At 43.3% G+C, this 23,708-nt stretch overlaps 1 protein-coding gene across 1 annotated transcript in view; it reads right to left on the bottom strand.

The window, feature by feature from the left end:
- Window positions 1-1,466: 1,466 nt before the first annotated feature.
- LOC147693312 (extracellular calcium-sensing receptor-like) overlaps window positions 1,467-23,708 on the bottom strand; it is a 53,665-nt gene continuing 31,423 nt past the window's right edge. The window contains exon 4 of the mRNA XM_086935923.1: window positions 1,467-2,395. Within this exon, the coding sequence (XP_086792049.1) occupies window positions 1,467-2,395 (929 nt within the window). The remainder of the gene's footprint in view (window positions 2,396-23,708) is intronic.

Raw genomic sequence — 23,708 nt, 5'->3', positions numbered from 1 at the left:
GAATTTAGGATCATCAGAACTGCTAAATGTACATGTTCATCCTAGTTCTATGTGGACTAATACTACAAGTGTTTCTTTGCTTTAAATTGCATTCAGTATAATTAAATTAAGGCAATATTGCAATGTCAACCGTGCTCAGTTACATGAATTAAACTAGAACATCAATAATGGTCTAACCTCAATTTTTTGCCCAGGTTTATTGAATCCTTTTAAAGAACATGTTTCCCACAAGCTGTGAAATCACAAAGATAGGTATTAAAGATTCTGTTATCACAAAATCCTCTTTTTGTTTCAAGGTATGGTGTGAAGCAGCAGTCGATTCATTCCATACTGTTCTCCCTGGGCTCTCAGATGACAAAGGCTTTAGAATGTGGATGATGGTCAACAGATAGATGTTGTTAGACCTGTAGACCAATACAGAATTCTGGGAGCTCACAGAAAGCATGTTAGGAGTCATGAGCAGTGAGACTGGCCACGCTGTTGTTACTCTGTCATACTTCCCCAAAACGTCAAATATGAAGGAAGTGTTAAAAGAAAAGTTGAACTTGAACATGGATAAATAATCCATCATACTTCTGGATTAGATGTGAATCTCTAAAAACAGTAAATCGGTCTGTAAAAGATCTGTCATATGACTTGAGGCCAAAATATATTTCGAAAACTGAGTATCAGGAGCCCCTGTGATACAGAGAGATGCCCCAGGTATAGCTGATGGATTGCTGTTATATAGTTTACCAGGGGTGCAGGAATATCTATTGAAAGTAAATGAATAATAAATCAATGATACTCTTCTCTCTGTTTTTATTAAATGGTCCTGTATTTATGAGAATGTTGAATTCTTTGCATGTCGCATGCTAGCTGCCCTCTCTATGAGAGACTAGCAAACAAAGAATAAAGGGGCATATTATCAAGAAACAGCGTTAAAATTATCACCGCTTTAGTGGCAGGAAACTGCAGCTAAAGCGGCGATAATAGGCTTGATATTATGCCCTTGTGAATTCCCATAGAGGCCCATGTTCTGGTGTTTAGATGGGCTTCAATGGGAATTCACAAGGGCCTATTATCAAGCCCATTATCGCTTCTTTACCACCAGTTTCCTGCCGCTAAAGAGGCGATAATCTTAACTCCGTTCTTGATAATATGCCCCAGTATTCTGGAGCTGCACTCTCTTTCAAAAGTTTATATCATATTGTGACAACACCACATGATAGGCAGAATCTTCCATTTTGCTCTTAAGGTATTATAAAAGTATGAACAGACTTTCACTCTCACTTCAAATACAATGCTATGCAATTTAACTGCAGGGCTGAATAACAACAGATAATGTTTATAAAACTTTACAATGCTGTTCATCTTTATATGTGTATTGCAATAGGCATACCAATTTATACAACACTTTCTCAGCTACAAGATTTTGCAGGCCCATATTAATTGTCAATGTACAATGAAGCTACAGTTATCTAAGGTCATCCCACTTCATTGTCTTTGTTATTAAAATGTGTTTTTCTGCCTACACATTCCCTTTTGTTCCTCTCTGGCTTTAGAAGAATTATATAACACTTTGGAAAGAATATACACCCCAGCAGTCCAGCACTGGAGCTCAGGATGGCAAACACCTCCACGGCCACCATGTACTTCCCCTGTGTGCTCAGGTATGCTGGGATGAAGGAGATCCAGACACTGACAAACACCAGCATACTGAAGGTGATCAGCTTGGCCTCGTTGAAGCTTCCAGGGAGATTCCTTGAGAGAAAGGCAACTACAAAGCTAACTGTGGCCAGGAGGCCCATGTATCCCAGCATGCAGTAGAAGAAGATTGTGTTTCCTTCGTTACATTCAATAATTATTTTATCATTTTGAATTGTTGTAATTAGCTCTGGAAATGGAGGGGAAATGACTAGCCACTGAGTACAAAGTACAATTTGTATTGATGAGCAGACAAACACTATACAGCTGGGAGTCTTTAGCCCCAGCCATTTCATTGCAGAGCTGCCTGGATGTGTTGCCACAAATGCAAGACAAACAATAATTGTTTTTGCGAGAACAGAGGACACACTTATGGAAAAAATTATACCAAATGTAGTTTGACGAAGCATGCAAGTGAGCGTCATGGGACGGCCAATGAATACGAAAGAGCAGAGAAAGCAGAACATGAGGGCCACAAGGAGCAGGTAACTGAGGCCACGATTATTGGCTTTTATGATGGGAGTGTCTTTGAACTTGACAAAGAGAATCAAAACAAAAACAGTAATTGAGACCATGGCAGTCGAAGAGATGGCAAGTGTTAGACCAAGGGGTTCTTCAAACCTTAAAAATTCCATGACTTTTTTAAGACATGTATCACGTCTCTCATTGGACCATTGGTGTTCAAGACATTTTATGCAGTTTGTCATGTCTGAAAAAGAAATGAGAGTATTGATTAGAACTGTTCTGGAGAGTTATATAATTCATGCCACAGAACACCTAATCTGTAACAGATGTTATGAAATAAACAACAAAACCTACACATCACAGATTCTGCACATTAGAGAATAGATTGCACTTCTTAAGAAATTTAAATGCTGAGCGGCTACATCTTTGTAGAGTGAAGCTCTAAGAAAATTCTACAAATGAAGACCATTGTTTGACAATTCTCCATCTCCAAACTTCTCAATTTTGTTTAATAATTTTACATCATACCAGTATTTATAAAGTACATACTTTATAAAGTGCACACTTTTTAATTGAAGCCGAATAAATACTGAGTACAAATCAGACAGTAAATAGTGTTTTGTGGAGACATAATGCTGGAAGGACATTTCCAATTGCATAAAGTTGGATTGTGTATCAGAGGTACTCAGGCGATATTTGAGGTAGAGTTCTTAGATGTCATATTTAATTGACCGTGAGGTTCTCTTACTAATATTCACATGTATGGCAGAAGGCAATGAGTTCTCATTTTCTTTTTTTCGGAGTTTTATAATTCTCCTGTTTGAATAAGGAACCCATTCAACATTCTATTGACTTACAGCCTGATTTACAGTTTGGTGGTCAGGGACCTGTGTGCCAAACTCTTGGTCTGCCTCTTCTATTTAAAATTTGTCAGACAATCAGCTTTCGTTCAATGGTGCCTCCAGTGGATATGTTGATTGAAAGCTTACTCCATTGGCCTGATGGCATGCTGGCTCTCGGTGCCAGGGCATCACATTGCCTACCCTATACAGGTCAGATGGTTTGATGTCTTTTCTTTCTGTCAAATAAAAAGGAAGCCCTTCTGGAGCAGTAAACATCTCCTTGAAAGATAGATTAACTCAAATAACACCCCATGGAGATACGCCAACTCTATTGGGGTGGGAAGGGGAAATAATCTCTTTTCTCTGCATAACTCTCAACCACTCTCATAGTGTCATGCTTCATAATCAAGTTCACCCTGACTCCTAAAGGTCAGGGTGTGCTCAACCTTATTTCGGGGAGCTCTTATGAAGAGATTTTTAAAGAGGGTGTAACTTTAAGATAAAATTCCTCACCCACACCAAAGAAATCCTTTATCAGTGGGGGGTGGGAAGGGAAACAATAAAACACTATGAGGGTGCACGGATCTGATGGTCCTTTGACCCCATAACCCCTGTTTCAGCCCTGTTTCACTGGCCAATATACGGTCCTGGGTTTTCGTCAGGGTGGGTAAGTAAAGAGGTCACTCTCCCTTGACATGTTTAAAATGTGGTTTTTAGTGGTAGTAGTGGACATGCAATTAGCATGCACCAGTTTTCTAATAATAATACTTGTCGTTGTTGGAAATAAGCTGTAACAGAAGATTTGCATATATAATACATATCAAATAGTATATCAAGCATACATACATTTAGAACATATGAGAAGTGCTCATAATATGTCATCTCTATCAAATGGTCCAATTTATGCATGCAAACCTGCATGCCACAGTGGGTAGAGTTTGTCACAAAATGTACATATATATATATTCACTGAAAAAACCATTGGTTTCACACCAGTTATAGTTAGGAATTAGCATTTAAAAAACCTATGAAATTCACTGAAAAAACCATAGGTTTCACACCAGTTATAGTTAGGAATTAGCATTTAAAAAAACTATTAAATTCACTGAAAAAACCATAGGTTTCACACCAGTTATAGTTAGGTGGAAATTTTACTCGCATAAAACCATTGAACTTCCCACGTTATAGTTAGTTGGACTCACTATAACTTGCGCGTGCAATGCACTGCTGATGACGTCACATATTACATCACTCATGACATGGTCAGTGACATCACTCATGACATCACTGATGACATCTCAAATGACATCACTGATGACAACATCCTTGTGACAAAGTGGCAGACCTCCTATCAGCATAAAATAACCCCCTCAATTAATTGCTGATGACATCACATATTACATCATTCATGACATGGTCAACCGCCCTCCCTTTCTTGGGCGACCCGAATCCAGACCCAATAAAGGCATGTATCTGGCTGTCCGGGTATTTTAACTCACTTCCCTAGCACCTCACTATTCACGATCACTACTGTTTTTAACCAAGGGTAAATCCTCCAGGCGGAGGGTGCATAAACACTGATCCAAGGATTATGCACACGTGTATAAAAGCGGGGAGACAACATATACCGCTACGAACATCCAGAATACACATGCATGAGGGTCTTTTAATTTGTGAGACACCACGTACCTACCTGCATTCCCTGGTTATGCAGGACAAGTGATCCTTCCCCCATGATTTTTTGTTTGTGTAAATCCTCCCAGCATGCGGAACAAAACAGGTTTTCTCGCCTTGGGTAAGTATTGTGGAGATTTTTGGCTCCCAAGGGGACCATAACACCATGCAGCAAGTAATATCAGACATCTTCCACTGTTTTATGCACCTCATCGGAGGGGGTACCAGAAATTATCACATACTGTAACTTCTGACAACCTCAATCAAAGAATCACAACCCTGTTTCACTGTTCGGACCTGCTCTACCGCGGTGTAATCCATCAACTACAGTCAAACAAGGCCATTAATCATGTGCAGCAGTTAACTACAGAAGCACAAAGTCTGATGGACCTCAACAGAAGGACCTCTGTGAAAATTCACCTGCACGTTATTTCGCACATCGTCCATAGTAGGATCCTAACTATGGAAGCACGAAGTCTAGTGCACCTCAACAGAAGGACCTCTGTGCAAATTCACCTGCATGTTATATCGGACATTGTCCATTGTGGGATCAAGACACCGTTACACTGTTGGGACCTAGAGTTGGTTGCACCTGGTCAAAGGGAGTACCTTCATCTCCACTTTCAGATGCAGTTCTAACATCATCCATTGTGGGATCAAGACACCGTTCCACTGTTGGGACCCAGAGTTGGTTGCAGCTGGTCGAAGGGAGTACCTAAATCCCCACTCTCAGATGCAGTTCTAACATCATCCACTGTGGGATCAAGACACTGTTCCACTGTTGGGACCTAGAGTTGGCAGCACCTTATCGGAGGGGGTACACCAAAATCATCACAGACTTTAACTTCTGACATCGTCAATCATAAATTTAGGACCTCATTTCACTGTTCGGAGTGGACCTGCTGTACCACAGTGTAGTCCAGCGACTGCAGTAAACCATGCGCATTAATCATGGGCAACAGTTACCTACGGAAGCACAAAGGGGCATATTACCAACAACTAGCGATAATTATCGCTATGTTGGTTTAGCGGCGATTTGTTTGTCGCAGAGCTGCGGCGATGTTTATCGCTTAGTAACCTTGCTATTATCAAGGAATATCTCCTAAGCGATAAAATCGGCTGAAATGCATGAATATCGCTGAAAGGTCAGCGATATTCATGCATTACCGAGCTAATGCTCTTAGCCATGTTATCCACCTCCCATTGGATAACATGGCTAAGAACTGCTCAGGGCAGGTGTTAGCTTTTGGAGATATTCACGCTTAGCGCGAATATCTCCAAAAGTTGGTAATAGGAGATAGCGATGTTAGCGACTGTTTTCAGTCGCTAACATCTTGGCACGCCCACTTTGCATGTCATTAGTGATAAATATCACTGACATGCAAAGCGGGGCCCAAGATGGTCGCTATCTCCTACTAGCTGTCGCTAACTGGTGTTAGCGACAGCTAGGTAATAGGGAGATAATTTTATCTCCGCTTTCTTGGCTTTTAAAGCCAAAAAAGCTGAGATAAACCCCCTTGATAATATGCCCCACAGTCTAATGCACCGCAACAGAAGGACCTCTGTGAAAATCAACCTGCAGGTAAAATCGGACATCATTCATTGTGGGATCAAGACGCCGTTCCACTGTTGGGACCTACAGCTGGTTGCACCTGATTGGAAGGGGTACACACAAATCATCACAGACTTTAACTTTTGAAATCCTCATTCATAATATTAAGACCCTGTTTCACTGTTTGGACCTGCCGTACCGCGGTGTAGTCCAGTGACTGCAGTCAATCAAGCCCAATAATCATATGCAAGAGTTAACTACGGAATCACAGAGTCTGATGCACCTAAACAGAGGAAGATCTGTGAAAAGCAAGCAGCAGGTAATATCGGACATCGTCCATTGTGGGATCAAGACACCGTTCCACTGTTGGGACCTAGAGTTGGTTGCACCTGGTCGAAGGGAATACCTTCCTCTCCACTCTCAGATACAGTTCTAGCATCGCCCACTATGGTATCAAAAACACTGTTCCACTGTTGGTACCTGTCGGACTACTGTGTTAGTAATATACACAGCGCTCCACGCTCCTGGACCTCAGGCTGGGTGCTCTGTGCCAGTGTTGCGGTAGCAAGCGGTAATCTCAGGACCTTCCAACCTCACAGACCTTGGCCTAGGAGCTTCCGCCGGCACGCGGTGGGCCATCTTTCACATACGACAGAGTCGAAAGGTGAACTTTGGGGCATATATGCATTGCAGCGGCCATGACGCTTTCTAGACACCAACAAGCTGAAAGCATCATTCACGCAGCCACCTTCGCTCAGGGCGTCAGCCTCGTGGCGGTGTAAGCAGCGCAGACCTGGTAGACATGTTAGCCAATCAGGAAGAGAACCACACCCACAGAAACGTGCCTCTTCTTCAAACCCCTACGCTACCCTTGCGTTCACTGAGCCGGCCCACTGCCCTAAACATTTTGGGGGGTAGGGGGAGAGGCACGTATGCGCTACCATTCCGTAATCTTCCCGAGTGACTGTACTATCTTGGTTGCGTCCACTGTCCACTACACTCCATAGACCATAAGTGTATGTTGACATGTACATGTCTGTGCTCTGCATACTCAAATCTGTCAGGCACATCCCCTCGAGATTTTGCATTATATACTTTTATAATCAATAAATATTTGCCACCTTCGCACATACTTTGCTCCCATCACTCACTGCATTCTGCATTATGAGGCAGAGGTGCCATGCCATGTTTAGTTTGTGTACATAGCTAGCCACGTTTCCCAGAGTATGTAGTGTTGTTGTATCTGCTAGGTGCACATGTTGTTTGTCATGCTAAATGTGATTATATAAGGTAGAGCGTTTATTCATGAGCAGTGGTTTCTCCCATTTACATATCGCTGTCTTAAAGAGCATAGAGAAGCTTTTCTCACAGGTGAATAGTTCTACCACAATGGCAGTCATTCCTTACTATCCAAGAATATCCAACTACACGGCGCTTCTAAACTTACAGCCCCCAATCTTGCGTCCTTTCTTAAAATAATGCCAACTCCCACAACCAGACCAACATTCACACAGCTTTCTAACGGCAGTTATCTGCTTTTCAATAATATGCACTCCTACGGAATGTGAGCTGGCACACCGCATGCCCTTACTGTTTCAAACACAGTAACTTCCTCTGGCAAGGTCTATTCCTACCCACACAAACTAACTCCCAAATTTCAACTTGGCCTTCAATTCCTAGTTTGAAAACAGATTTCAAGAAGCAAACAAAACTAAAAGCGCTTTTGTTCAGTCTTCCTCACTTCTGCAAAAGAAATTTATCGACTACAGATATCACAAACTTCAAATAAAATACACTCCCTTTTAATTACGAACCGCCAATTAAACTTTGTGAATTGTTCCACTATTTTCAACACATGTCACACACAAGGTCTGGCACACTTTTTTAACTCGGTCTCCTACAGCCTTCTAACATGCTTTCAAACTGTTCTTCTGTTAATACCAGACTACATTCATTCAATCATCTCTGGAATTACAGGAACAGTGCCTATAATTCTCGCTCTCTTTGCGGCCATCCTAATACTAATTCTACTTCTAGAAATGGCTTTGCTCTCAATGGTAACAACTATATCTGACAGAATATGAATTTATGCCAAACTGCATCAATACTGTAAAAAAACTGAAAAACTTTTCGGCTACCTGACTCTATTTATTATCCGAGCTGGCTACAACATAACATTTATCTACACTAATGCAATATGCGTACAACCATTGTTTGATTGCAAAATTTGCCCATTTGGCTGGCGAATGGATGTATGCCTTGCCAACATCCCAACAATCGGCCCTGATATCCAGCAGGTAATGCATTATCTTGAAAATCATGAATGTGATTGTTCTGGCAGTGGAGAAATGGTGAATGCAATCCAAAAAGGAATTGCAATGGAATGGGATTTCTGAGCAGCCGCGAAAGATCTCCTGCAACGTGCAACCTTTCACAACATCACTGATTGCCTGCCAATTCAAATTGCCTCTCCAACATTCAAGGAACATTACTGTCCCTTCGAGGATATGAATTAGATCGGTTCGCTTTTCTCACACGATGGCAACAAAAGACTCTTGGAACGCATCTCAAGCCGCAGAAGAACTTTGACTGGAATCTCCAAGAAACTCATGTTATTCTTGAATGGATTTTTTTCCATCCTTTTTTACTTTTTCCTTAATTTTTTTTATAATACACTTCAAACCTACTACTTTGATATAATAACTTTCTAAGTATACTCAGACATTTGAACTCTATCTTCATTATTGCTCTTTACGTCTCCACTCTAACCAGGGATCGGTGATGTATGGCCTATGCAAATACGCAATTTACTTCCTAAATTAGCCTAAACCTGACACCCATTTAGAAACTACGGGGCATATTATCAAGGGGGGTTATCTCCGCTTTTTTGGCTTTAAAAGCCAAGAAAGCGGAGATAAAATGATTTCCCTATTACCTAGCTGTCGCTAACACTAGTTAGAGACAGCTAGTAGGAGATAGCGACCATCTTGGGCCCCACTTTGCATGTCAGTGATATTTATCACTAATGATATGCAAAGTGGGCGTGCCAAGATGTTAGCGACTGAAAACAGTTGCTAACATCGCTATCTCCTATTACCAACTTTTGGAGATATTCGTGCTAAGCGCGAATATCTCCAAAAGCTAACACCTGCCCCTGAGCAGTTCTTAGCCATGTTATCCAATGGGAGGTGGATAACATGGCTAAGAGCATTAGCTCGGTAATGCATGAATATCGCTGACTTTTCAGCGATATTCATGCATTGCGGCGATTTTTATCGCATTTGCGATAAACCTTGGTAATACCAAAGTTTATTTGCGGTAAAAATCGCCGCAGCGCAGCGGTAAATTTTTGTCTCTAACCAAGCAATAGCGATAATTATCGCTATTGCTTGGTAATATGCCCCTACGTCTATTCTTTATACACAAGCCTCTCTGCTGGCCTGTTATTCACAAAGCCATTTCACACAAATGTACTCAAATTCAGACTCTGCTCAGAACCTCACGATAAAAATGAAAAAAAAATGACTTTGTTTAGAAACTGGTTGGCACAGTGTGGTAATCGTAAACTACCTTTATTTTCATTATACAATGTACTAATTCATGTCTAATTGCTATTGTGTATGTCACATAGAACTGTAACATATAATGTGCAATTCAATGATGCAGGAGCTTCGATTTGACTACAGCAGAAGCAGTTGGAGTTTGTCTCAGCATGATGCTTTAGCTCTCTACACAAGAATATTTTTCAGAAACAGCTGAAGACAATAATGTATGATTTGACTACAAAGGTACTAAATGTGCTTCTCAGAGGCACAATGTTTGTATTCATCCTCAAAGTTCCAATGTGGGTAGAACTAATACCAATTCTGACATGCACCGCATTGAATCTACTCTACAACAGATTGCTGACTATTCTACTGTTCATCATTTTCTGTTACAAAAAGGCACTGCTAAGGTACCTAAAAAGTTTGATGATTATATTTTGCAATTTCTTTTTTATTTCTTTCTTTTCTTAAAGGATACATGTGGTAATAATATCCTACCTTTATTTTCCTTATATAATGTAGAGTTATTAAAGTGTAATAGCTATTGTTTATGTCTCATGCAACTGTAACATGTAATATGCAATTCACTGATGCAGGAGCTTACGTTTGAACACAGCAAAAGTGGTTCAACTTTGCATCAGCTGGATGCTCTAGCTCTTGCACCAGTGGGTCCAATTATGACACTTAAATAAAGACATTTTCTATATAATTTTCAAATCCCATCCCTTTATTACACAGAGCCACTTTCTTAGACACATCTCATTTCACCATTTTTCTTCTGTGGCACTGCAACATTCTGCATTATATTCTTCATGATTATTTCTTTATTCCTGCTTCCTAAAATACATTGGAGCATATTTTTGACTTCTAGCACATCTCTGCAAATCAGCAGGGATGCGCCAGAACAAATGCGTCATGCAAAACTACCCTTGCGTCATGGCGGATGCGCCGCATTTACAATGCGGTGCGCCGTGGCGCAAGGGTAGGCAGATGCATGACGCATCTCATGACGTAAGGGCTGCGCATCGCTGGAGTCGAGTCGCAAGTGCGACGCGACTCCAGCAATGCTCGGTTGTGCCCTATAGTTAACGTGCTGCTTCAGTCCTTACGCCTGCTTCAAGCAGGCGTAAGGAATTTACGTAGCAGCGTCGCACAAGTGCCTGCGTGAAATGTTGTAGATTTCACGCAGGCACTTTTGCGAGGCGCACCTGCCCCGGAATGGCCACCCTGCGCCGGAACACCCACATGTGGCGCAGGGCTTTACAACGTGACGCATCTGCTAGATGCGTCACGTTGTAAATGGGTCACAGCGATGCGCCACGTTTACACCTCCGTTGCGTGCCGCACAAGTGGTATAAACATGATGCAAGTGCCTTGTAAATCTGCCTCTTCATTCTAGTCTTCAGACCGGTAGGGGAGAGTAGTTCGTTTCCCACTCCCTGTATAGTATAAGCGCACACGAACACTACTTACACAGGTATGCTACAGTGGCCAATATCCTACAGCGCCCACAGCACATCACTTTACAGCAATCAGCTCACGACTTAGGCTCACGGTTTCATCCCCGAGTCTTCAGACCGGAACCAGTGAGTAGTTTGCTTCCCACTCTCGCTATACTCTAAACGCATACTAACCCCACCTGCACACATATGCTACAACAGCCAGTATACTACACCGCCCAGAGCACCTCAGTTTACAACACTCAGCTCACAGTTTAGGCGCACAGTTTCATCCCCAAGTTTAGCAGTACCTCACCTCTGCACCATCTCACTCTAGACAAAACAGCACTTTCACACCGGTAAGGGTAAATACTACGCTCCTGCCAGTATGCTACAGACTACTCAGCTCACAGTTTAGGCACACGCTTTCACCCCCGAGTATACCGGCACCTCACCTCACCACCATCTCACAGTGAGCAAAACAGCACTTTCATACCGGTAGGAATAAAAACTTCACTTGCCAGTATGCTACAGCACCCACAGCACATCAGTTAACAGCACTCAGCTCACAGTTTAAGCACATGCTTCCATCCCCGACTTTACCGGTACCTCACCTCAACACCATCTCACTCTAGGCAAAACACCACTTCCACACTAGTAAGGGTAAATACTTTGCTTCTGCCAGGATGCTACAAACCACTCGGCTCACAGTTTAGGCACATGCTTTCATCACCGAGTTCACCAGCCCCTCACCTCCGCACCATCTCACAGTGGGCAAAACAGCACTTTCACACCAGTAGGGGTAAATACTTTGCTTCGGCCAGTATGCTAAAGGGCCCAGGGTACATCACTTTACAGCACACCGCTCACGGTTTACATGCACACTTTCATCCCGGAGTGTACCAGCACCTCACCTCAGCACCATCTCACAGTGGGTAAAACAGCACTTTCACACCGGTAGGGGTGAATACTTCACTTCACACTCCCTCTATAGCACTCCCTAACCACCCTACTGAGCTCACAGCGCTCCTACCCTCCTCTTTCCCACTTTTTCTCCCTTTTTTCTCCTTACACACTTCAACGGAATCACAAAATGGCAGCCAACACTTCCTAGTTGCAACTGCTCGCACCGCTCGCAGCCAATCAGCAGCAAGCTTGTGCTCGTAACGCCGCAGCCAATCAGATGGCAGAATTCCCAAATAGCGATATCTGTAAATTTCGATATTTCTTAAAAACCACTGAACGGATTTAGATCAAATAAACAAAAGCGTGCTTTCTAGACCAGGATCCTTCTCACTGCCAAATTTGGGGTAATTCCGTTCACCCGTTCGACTTGTAGCCTTGTCTAAAGTTTCCTATGGAAATTAACATGGAGTAAACACGTTTTGGGACCTCCCTTTTTTCTCGTCCCTCCTTGATGAATCACCCTCAAACTTTCAACATAGGAGCTGCCATCAATACAGAATTAGTTTTGAAAATTTCGCGAAGATTCGTCAATCGGCGCCAACGTTATTGGGAATAGAATTTTGAGATTTTCCTATGGTAACTAGGTCATAACTATAACTACCTACTGTCGACCTCCAGTAGGTAATTCATATATCCAGTCATAAATACATATTCATATCTTCACTATCGTTTGATCACATTTTTTCGTGAGGAAACTGCAAACAGACACACCGTGTTGTAACCATTACGATGCATTTGACCAACTGGAATAAATTTGTACTCCGCATGGTTCATGTTTACATGCCACACATGCTATGATGTGAGAACGCTCTTCAACATGCAGAACATTCCACTAAGCTGCCTTGGCAGGATTAGGTGGTGGTCAAAACAGACAGACAAGCATGCCCCTGAAGGTGTATCTCTCTTTCAAATTAAAATGTAGTGAAATGACTGATGCCACTCACCCACAGTGGGTGGGACAAATGTTCCCATGGGGGCTTGAGTGGGCGGCCCTGTAGTCGAACTCTGAAAGACAGAGCTGGGAAACAAAATATTAGGACTGGGCGATGAACTTCTCTCCGTCTGATGAGTTTACAGAGTTTTCTGCACTCCGCACTCCGCGGAGCCCGCGGAGTGTAGAAAACTCTGCTTCACAATGTGCAGCAGAGTTTTTTCCCTGCTCACGATCGCGAACGGTAAGTTGGCGAGCACGAGCTACCGTTAAGGTAGAATTTCTACCCGAGCGGCAGCAATGCCAGCAAAAACTGCAGTTCGCACTGCACGCCGCAACTCGCGGAACTTTGCTGACTTTTTTTGTAACTTTGCAGAGTTCTGTATAGCAAAACTCCACAAACTATGTCCAGGCCTGGAAATTGGTTGTTAGGGCAGGAAAGTGCATGGACGGTACCCCTGTAATCAAGGTCTGGTGCTACAGGAGGTCTTGTCCGGTTAGCAGTGTGCCATGTTAAAGTATAAGAGACTTACTTCATCAAGGGTCCCGACCCATCTAGATACCTAATATCAGCTCTGCTTTTTGTGAACTCTGGATGCTGAGTGCCGTGCTAAATATCCCACCGGAGGTCACCAGTGTCCGGCGTAATACACCCGTAAGTGGCCACCCGTACCACACATCTTTTGCCCCGCAGCATAGGACAAGGACGGGTGGTTGTTCTCGGAGCCCGGCCAGATGTGCATCTGCCAGCTCATGGTTTTCAACAAGTGATGCTAACACATGTTTTTATAGCTGGGTGACGGAACAGTTGGAGGTGTAGTCTCATTAACCAATTTAGGTAAATGTTAGTAATGTAGGGCCCGATTCACAGAACTAACTTAAGACTAAATCCTAACTTACTACTTTTGATATTCACAGAAGGCATTTAGTAGTAGTAAAGTTAGGATTTTGGCCTAAGTTTGACTTAAGACAAACTTAAGACAGACTTAAGACAGACCTAAGACAGACTTAAGACAGACTTAAGTTAGGATTTTGTCTTAAGTTTGTCTTAAGTTTTTTCTTAAGTCTGTCTTAAGTCTGTCTTAAGTTTGTCTTAAGTTTGTCCTTAGCACCGGCACTAGGGAGAAGGATAGAAATGCACCTTATCTTGTAGATACTGCGCAATCCTGCCATTTTATTTTGATGCACAGCAGCACAGCCGGAAGGCTTGTTGTGCTGCAGTGCGTCAAACTATTGTAAATCAGGCCCTCTGAGAGTGTGTCCTCTTTGGCAGTTTGTTCTTGCAAAACATACATTTTGGTACCGTCCCCCAAATGTTTTGTACCTTCTGAGGAAATGCTATCATGGTGGTTCCTCTGTAGGTGTAGAGATCACTGCTGGGCCAGTGGTGATCTCCAAATATTGCAGTCTTCTATTCATTAGGTGGTGAACCTAATGTCCTCTGTCTCCCTAATGGATAGAATAAAGACCAGCATACAATAAATCAAGCCAATAGAATACGAAGCTGTGTTGATATGTTCTCTCATTTCAACAATTTTTGGTTTCTGTTACAATTTGTGTTTTTTGTTACTTGTGATAAAGGATACCTAGAAACCTTGATGCAGAAGTTGCCCTGGCTGCTCCAGTATTTCTAACAGTCTTCCTTTTATTTTCACGTTCCTTTAGAACTATTTCTGTACTTTTCTAATACAAAATGGGCTTTTGAAAGTAAATTATATGTCAGGGTTTAGGGCATTATTCAAAATGATTTCTGGCTTTTCTGGGTCTACTAGGTCTACATGTGGGTCTAAATCGCAGACTTCCTCATTCACTACTTCCAAAGACTTCTCTCTAATTCTCTGTCACTCTTCTAGCTTACTAAAGCACTAAAATGATTTGATAATTTTAACAATTGTTTGTGCTAGCAGCAGAGTACAAAGTTCCCCAGGGGGCGTTTCACAGTGTGGAGCGAGGAGTTGGTATTATAAATACCGTGGCTGCAAAGAAGGGTTCCCTAGTCGGAACTTAGAGAGCCTCACACACCCAAGGTAATAAGCGTGAAACACACCCTTACTCGAGGGTGTCCGGTGTCATCATCGGCTCCCTGCCCCTCGTCAGACCGGCGTTGCAATGTCCGACGGAGTCCCCCAAGGGTACTCTTTTGACGGGGTTCTTTTAGTTCCTTGCCGATGGTGGATGTGGGTGAGGATGAGGAAGGTGTAGTCAGTGCAATGGTGAGTGAAGGTGATAAAAAAGGTAATCAGTCCACTAGCAACTTTAATAACGTGGCTGATTCCTTAGTTAAAAGGGGTGGCAGGGGAGTTTAGAGACCGTAAAAGTGTACAGAACAATAACTCTACCCCCTAGTGTGGTCAACATGTTTCTCGCCGAGAGGCGATTCGTCAGGACCTAAAAATAAAGTACTACACAAAGAAAAAGGTGGGCTCAATGCTCAATCTATATGAAGACAGCAAATACAACCTCGCTGGGTCGGAGGACAAAAGGGCCAAGGGGTCCTGCTCTATTTAGGCGACCTAGAGGTAGGGGAACAAAAATTATAAAAAACAGAAAGAACAGCTCAAGTCAAATGCAACATAGTGACTCAATGCTCAAATCGTGCAGCGTGACTTTTGTGACACACGCTCCACACTGTGAGAAGTGAAGGGGGTGGTGTGAAAGGGAACACACATTGAACCGGGCATTTAGGTGCAACGTCCCTTTTATGTCATACACCACTCAAATGTCACAATAGGGGAATTTCTATTGTGTGTTTAAGAAATATCTGTGGTATACAGCCGAAGCATTCGAAATAGCAACCCATCCATCAGGAAACAACAACAGGCGTGCAGCAATAGTCATGTTCTTACCCTAAGGGGATTAAGACTAGGCCCCGCAGCATGCTCCCGTGAGGCCAGCGTAATAAGGTTCAGTACACCTATTGGATGTGAGAAATTGGTAGCTGGTAACTCAGACAGGTGAGGGAGATGTAAATGTTGGTACACTAAGCAGCAGCAATAGCGGCCCCAGGTGGAGTGTAGAACCTGCTCCCAGTAGCAATTAATAATCGGGACAGGTAGGGAAAGATGCTGGGCGGGATAGTGCCCATTTACTATGGATCCCTGTGCAACAGTACTGGTCATGTGATGTAGGATGCGTGTCACTCACGCCACTCCTATCTATTGACATAGGCGACAGGGAGGCACTTGGGGTACAGCCCTCAGCCCCTTCATCAATAGATCGAGCGGGATGGGGGCGGGTACATGGTCAAGTGGGCCATAGTGTTATCAATAAGCTTAAACATACTGTGTTTAGGAATACGTTCAGCGGGGCCCCAGGGAGGCTTGTGTGAGGATAAAGCCTGCCCTGTTACTCTATAGATGGAGACCCGGCGAGCTAGGGGCGGGTCAGGGGAGTGGCCAGGCGGGGCATAGGTTAAAGTCTGAATAGCGGGGCCTCCGGGGAGGCTCCCGATCAGCAGGCGGATCCTTTGCGAGCCCATGCGGTAATCGCACAAATCGGACAAAAAAAAAAAACAATTGTTTGTGCACACACACTCCTCTGAATTGAAAGGCATTACTTCATCATACAAATAGAAGAAGTATACAAAGTACAAGAATCAATAATAATACTATTCATGTTAACAAGAGCACCCAAAAAATTCACAATGTCAGACTGGTTGGCAATTTTTTTTTTTCAAACAAATTATCCTTAAGCAGGGATTTATTTTTTAACTAAAGTTTTCTCCTAGGGTTTAAGGGACACGTGAGCACCTATTCTACCTGATAACACCGCGGCAGACATGCAGGCCTGGGCATGAAGAATACTAGGGAAAATGACATCTCTCAGGACACCTTAGAAGAGATGACTGCGTAGAGGGTATTTTTGACAGTAAGAGACACAGTTGAATATATGGTGACAGAAACATAGTGATTCCCCTATCTCTACGCAAGGTGTTAGAACCTGATGATGAGTGACTCACACATATGTAAATTTCTGACAGATGTCCAATTATGTTATGCTATGTTATTACTATATTTCTAATTCTACAATCATTTTAAAATCTCAAATTTCCAGAGGGCAAAATGGATGAATGCTATTTGAAGCAAACATTGTAATAGAAACTGAAATAATATTACAGGTTCAAGATTTGTACACCCATGATTCCCTTATACTGTGAGTACACCGTACGAGTTCCCAACGGTATCCAACAAATGTATCTGTCGTATTCAAGATACAGAATCTCTCATTTACATCTTTGCCATCTTTGCATATTTCATTATTTACACTTATGACCGGATTCTCAATATATGTTCAATCGTTTGTCCAGAAAATGGCCTTCAATGCATGCCTCTTAAGGAGAAGAAGTTCCTGGTTCTTCCTTGCCTCCTGGTAAGTAGGACACTATGCTGGGCACTTTATCAGCAAACACAGGTCATATATTTTCCTTGGGATGCATTATTCATACAACTTTGCAATTTCCCTATATCATTAGCTTTATATTGGCAGTGTTGATGTTAAGTGCAATGACATTATTTAATGGTCCACTTAACGTCTTGCCTGGTTCGTTAGTTTTGGTGGTGTTGGTGAATGTGGTTATCACGGGCGGTACTTTTTAGAGCTAAAGATACTGCACTCTGTAGACTAGCAGATGTTGTGGAAAACCTGTGTTGTGGGTATGTGGGCCATTTCTTCAAATTACCGCCTGCTCGGCCACCCCTCCAGCCCCGGTGACATCCACCTCTCCGATGCTGATGTTGAATTAATGCCGGGGGCCCACCTCCATCGGAGTGCAACCTTCCCGGGGCAATAAATAATAGAAATGCGGGGGCCTGCTATGCATCCCACAGCAACGGGCACTGTCACTCCCCATGTTGGTGGTCCGATAAGCCCCTCACAGCCCTGGGGACCACCACCTACCTGGGGTAATGAATATTATAATGCAGAGAGTCGGTTGTGGCCCCAGGCCCCGTGTACCACTACTTCCTGAGGATGTGTCCTTAATGGGGGATCGTGTGGACCTCCTCCTGGAGCCAAAGGTGTCCCAGAGGACCACCACCCTCCAGGATCAGCTCCTGCAATGTCCCAGGGTCCCCAACCCAGAACTTTGCAGTTTACTATGGCTTAGAGGTATTTTTACTGCTCCCACCATGCCATAGCTAACTCTGCTCCATTTCTAGTAAGTGAGAGCATACAAAGGTTCTCACTTCCTAAAAGGGGAGGAGAATTGTTTTTGGGCATAGGTAGCAGCTCCCTCTGTACAAAAGCAATGCTGGATGCTGAAGGACGCGTGGAGCTGGTCTTCAGGCACCCCTGCGGTCCCCAACTGTACAAAATGGGTGCCCTGGGTGGGACCAGAGCACCCACGCTACAGGCTGGGTCCTGGGGGATTGGGTCTGCAGGGCCAAAATCGGCGCAAGAGGGGGTCGAGCAAACCCCCTAGCTTTATTTAAAGAACAAAAATGGAAAAACAAAAGGGGCAGGCCATGGGGGCGACAAAGCTGAAACTGGCCCACAGAAAGGGGGCAAAGCTGCCCCGGTCCTGTAAAAAACATTTTTTTAAATGCTGGCAAGTCGCCGGAGGCCATGCCCCCTTCCTCACCACTCTGCAAACGCCCTCCTGGTGCACTGACAGTTGGGGTTTAAGTCCCATTGAATCCAGAGGATCCTTCGAGGCCAACAAGCCATCCTGTTTTGTCTCCAGCAAGACCAACACAGTGGGATTGCTGAAGGGTTTTCAGAGACGACGCCCCCTTTTTCCAACACTCTGTAAATGCACCTACTGGCACACTGCTGGTTGGGGGAGGAAGTCACCTAGGACGAGGAGGTTCCTTGGGAGCCAAAAAGCTTTCCTGTTACCTCCAAAAAGTCCCACACATCATGATTGCTGAGATGACTTTGGAGGCCAAGCCCTCTTTCTTCACCACTATGCAAAAGCGCCTCCTTGTGCACTGCTGGTTGCGGGATGAAGTCCCCATGGCTCCAGAGGGTCCTTGGGGACCAACTACTCCTATTATTACCTCCAGTAAATCCTCAAAGTAGGATTACTGAGAGGTTATCGGATGCCATGCCCCTTTTTTCACCACTCTACAAATGCACCTCCACGCACACTACTGGTTGGGGAATGAATTTCACTTTACTCCTAAGGGCATTGGGACTAAAGTGGACTACTTACCCCAATCAGTAGTGCACCAGAGGGCAGGTTATCTTAGGGTGGATAAAGGGGGCATGGCATACTCTTGTGTAGCTCCAATAAATAGTATACAGGATCTGCACGTTTAGGTAACATACACTGTAGGATTGGTGTCAGACGAATAAAGATCACCCCCTCTGGATAGGTTGGCCCTTTTGTTCTAACTAGCTCACAGTGCCACTAGAATCTCCTCTTGCCAAGGAGCGAATGGTTCCTGGCATCCATTGAACATGACAACCTTGATCCTTCAGTACCGTGGAAACAATATACTGCTTTTCGCTCAGTCACTCGTGCTTACTTTAGTCTGTCTCAGACGTGTTCAATAAGGATTTATTGAACAGTTGTTACTCTGGTGTATAATAGATGAGTTGCAACAACCATTTAGACAGTATAAGATAATCATGAATAAACTCGAGTATATAAAACACATGATAAAAAATGCATACTCCTACAATGTCTCCCTGACAAGATGTAGCTAGCCTTTGTGTAGGTGTTTAGCCAAGAACCCCTTTAGGATTTTGAGTTGGACACTCCGCGAGAGATGTTAGACCACTGCGAGCTGGAGTGTCTTCATGCAGGAACCTCAGCTTCTCTGGTCAATGTGTCGTCCGGGAAGTCTCGGTCTTCTCTGTCTACGTTAGCAAGATGTGATGTATATATACCAAGCAAAAATACTGTGACCGCATCGTACAACTTCTAGGCACACCTCATCTAAGGGAACTGAGGGGGCATATCATCAAGGGGCGATGATAATATTGTCACCGCTTTAGAGACCGTTATCGGGCGAAAATCGGCAATAATATTATTGCATTATCATCAAGGATCTGAATGCAGTGTCGTATCTAGGTAAAAGGTCAGTCCCTGTAAACCGTGACAAGTGTGATGTAGGTAAGAATATAGGCAAAGGGCAATGAAATTACCGAGGCCTATCTTATGGTAACTTTATGGAATATAACACCCACTCCTCTTACGAATAGACGGCATAGTCTAAATTCTAAACGTACTACTAGGTGTACAAGATACTTGTACGCAACTAGGTAAAACATTAGTTTCTTGTTGTGTTAAAAAACAATGTTTTCTAAAAAGTAAAAAAAAGGGGTCCACAAAATTAGCAAAAAGGATATTAGAAATTGGCATTTACGCTACGGCTCTATTATGTAAGTAGGTATAGTCCGAGCTACTACAATCATTTCAAAGCCATACACAGTAAAAAAGGAATATCAATTTTGATATGGAGTTCCAATTTTTCTGTTTGTTTTTCAAAAAATCCAATTTGTTTCCCTGCACACAATGGGCCAAATGAGTCAAATGTTTATTTGTCCTGGCTGGTAGACGTAACATTCTCATAGCTTGCCTCCGCAGGTGACGGTCCCTATAACACCTCGCATATTATGTGAATTTAGCATAGATGATCTTCCGTACTGTTCACAATCGGTGCTGGGGAAGCCTGTGCTCCATCTAAGACTTGGGTGTCAGAGGAGGAGCCAGTGCCCATTCCAACAGGAGCTGATACTACCTGTGGTGGCTCTAGGAATGCTGCATCAACATGGGAATACGCTGTGGACACTGCAGAACATGGCCCTATATCGGGTCCAGTAAAGCATCAATGTCCGGTTGCGCACATGTTGGGAGTGTCAGACAGAGATCCAACACACATTCTTCACTGCAAAACCGGCATCGGAGAACAGGTAAGATGCAGTCCATCCAGACTTGCCTAAATGAAAAGAACCAAGGTGATACATATCGCAAAGCGCGCTTAGTGCTTCTATATTGATCTCAGGCTATCTCTGGAATTTATCGCCCAGTTAGCACATTATCAACAACGCGCATCGCTGAGGCGATAAAAATTCCAGAGATAGTGGGGATATCGCCTTTTTCCATGGTGGAAAACGGCCATATCCTAGATGATAGGGCCTGTGGTCTTAGCCACACAATCCACTCCCCATGTTAGGTATCCTTTAGTCAGGAATTTAACAGACGTTAAATTCCTGTATTAAAACATACTTAACACAATTGTATATATTGCTAACCCTCCTTGATAATATCGCAAAGCTGCATTCGCAATATTATCCCATGTTGGATTCACAACCACGCCTCCTTTGCATCTCATTATCCATGCGAGGCGAGGCGTGTGAAAAACAGGTGATAAATCAAGGAATCACACGCTAGGGTGTCCTTGATGATAATGCAATATTATTATTGCCGCTTTTCGCCCGATAACGGGCTCTAAAGCAGTGATAATATTATCATCGCCCCTTGATGATATGCCCCCTCAGTTCCCTTATATGAGGTGTGCCTAGAAGTTGTACCATGCAATCACAGTATGTTTGCTCAAGGTACTGTTTCCTTCACCTTGGTGACTGGGACGTCCATTGCGTAGCAGAAAATCAACAATCAGGATACCTGCGATTAGAAACAGGCTCAGTGGCAGTCCTCAAAATATGCTTCCAAATATGGAGTGTATAAAGTTTGGTATAACTTTGAGGACCGTCTGAAAGATGCTTAATAGTCCAGAACCTATGGTCTTAAACAGGTGGATGATGCCTGTTAATTATATGATTTACTATTTCTGCGAAATGGAAGGGGCAATTTGTAGGTATAAGTGCCTATATCTCTGCCGAAGACCTTGATACTTGAAGATCAAAAGTCTCTCGAGCAGAGGTTAAGGGCACGGATTTAAGCATGAGCATGGCTTTCATTCTGCTCAAAGCATCAAACCTTATTAATGAAAAATTTAGTGAAGGACATAGTGGCGCCTCCTGACTGTATGTGTTGGGGAAAACAATACTTGCATACTGCAAGTAATCCTGGAACTGACAGGTACCAGATATGCGATGCCCGGAAGCATCCAACAGCAAACTTCATCGTTCAGCATCAAGTATCTCCCATTTGAAAGTAGTCTGCACACTGGAGTGATCACAGCAGCTGGGGCACCCTTTAAGTGACAGGACAAGTTTGCTTCTGAACCGTTACAGGCCCCATGAAGCATTATATCCTGGCTGATAAGTGATCCACTTAAAGTGTTCTCGCAGTTAGTACCGCTTAGAAACACTTTTTTTCCCCACTCCGACATCGAAATCTTTACGATAATTCCCAAGGTTCCTTGATGAATTCCCTATCTATTGCTGTTTTGTATTTTTTCTGTACAATAGTAATCGTTAATGCAGCACTGCGTGCATTTTGAAGGTCAAATGTCTTAGTGCAAGTGTTTAAATGTCTGTAATCCAATACTAAACAATATGAATTGTCTGGTTTTGATACAGGAAACCAATGGTTATTCATTTGAGAGGTGCAAGTTTCAATCACCCCTTGGTATTCAAGTTCATCTAGGATCTCCCTGACCTGTGTTTTAGCTTCTTGCTTTATTGGATACTGTCTTTGTGCAGTATGTGGTGGGTTGAATCCTCATCCCATCCAACATGCGTAAGCACAAGAGAAAAGACGGTTGACCACAATTTTCTGCACTTCATGCCAGTTCTGATATATGTACAGGTCCAGCGCAGCAAGCCCTAGCATCAACTGTCTATTGATGCCTCTGTGCTCCAGATCCTTAGACTACAATTTGATGGGCGTGTACAAAATAACAAAGTCCAGATAGTAGAAATAGGTTTTTGCTTAAGTTCCTTTATTTTTCAATCAGTATCAAAAAAGCTATAAGTTCAAGCCAATGCATTTTGTTCTCCTTGGGGGCACTTCATTGGGGCTTCAATGGAATTTCACCGACCAGTGCGAGGCCTAGCAAGGTATAGGGTGCAAAATCAATAGAGTGTCCTGAGAGATGGCCAACTATGTCCCAGCAGAAATTTCTCGATCAATTCCGATCTCACATGCGACCTCATTTCTGGCTAGTAGTTCTCGTTTTTAGGATGGCGGAAAGTAGATACCACGACAAAGGTTGATATGTGTGGATCCTAGGTATATCCCTGCACCGCATCGAAGTCCAGATTCAATTTGAACTATTGTACTCTGCACTTGGGAAGCTACGGCAGTCTGTATAATTTCACGCTTATCGACAAGATTTCAAGTCTCTGAGATTAAAAAGGTTAAACCATTACTTTATGGCCGAGATACCCGCCACCCCCTCTCAACACAATCCCCAATGATGGGAAACTGGAAACGTTCTGGACTTTTTGGAAGACGGGAGGGAGTGACCCTCCCGGCCGTATTTATTAAAATATGAAACAAAATTAAAAACGTTAAAATAACAGTTTCATATTAATGTACAATTTCATTTCCACATTGGCGATGTTTGGCTAACCTTAACATATTCTCTAATACAAAGGTTCTCCTAGCCGATCTAACATCCTACAACTTTAAATTGAAATTGTACATCCTAACGTTTAAGGGCCAACGGCAAGGTCATAACCGGTGTCAAGATCCCTAAACCAGACATATCCCCCTCACTTGTGAGGGGCGACCGCACAGAGGCATACCTCAAG

This window comes from Lissotriton vulgaris, chromosome 8, assembly GCF_964263255.1.
Source record: "Lissotriton vulgaris chromosome 8, aLisVul1.2, whole genome shotgun sequence".
NCBI classification, from domain to species: Eukaryota; Metazoa; Chordata; class Amphibia; order Caudata; family Salamandridae; genus Lissotriton; species Lissotriton vulgaris.
Note: the sequence above shows the minus strand (reverse complement) of the source record. Positions and strands in the feature narration are given on the sequence as shown.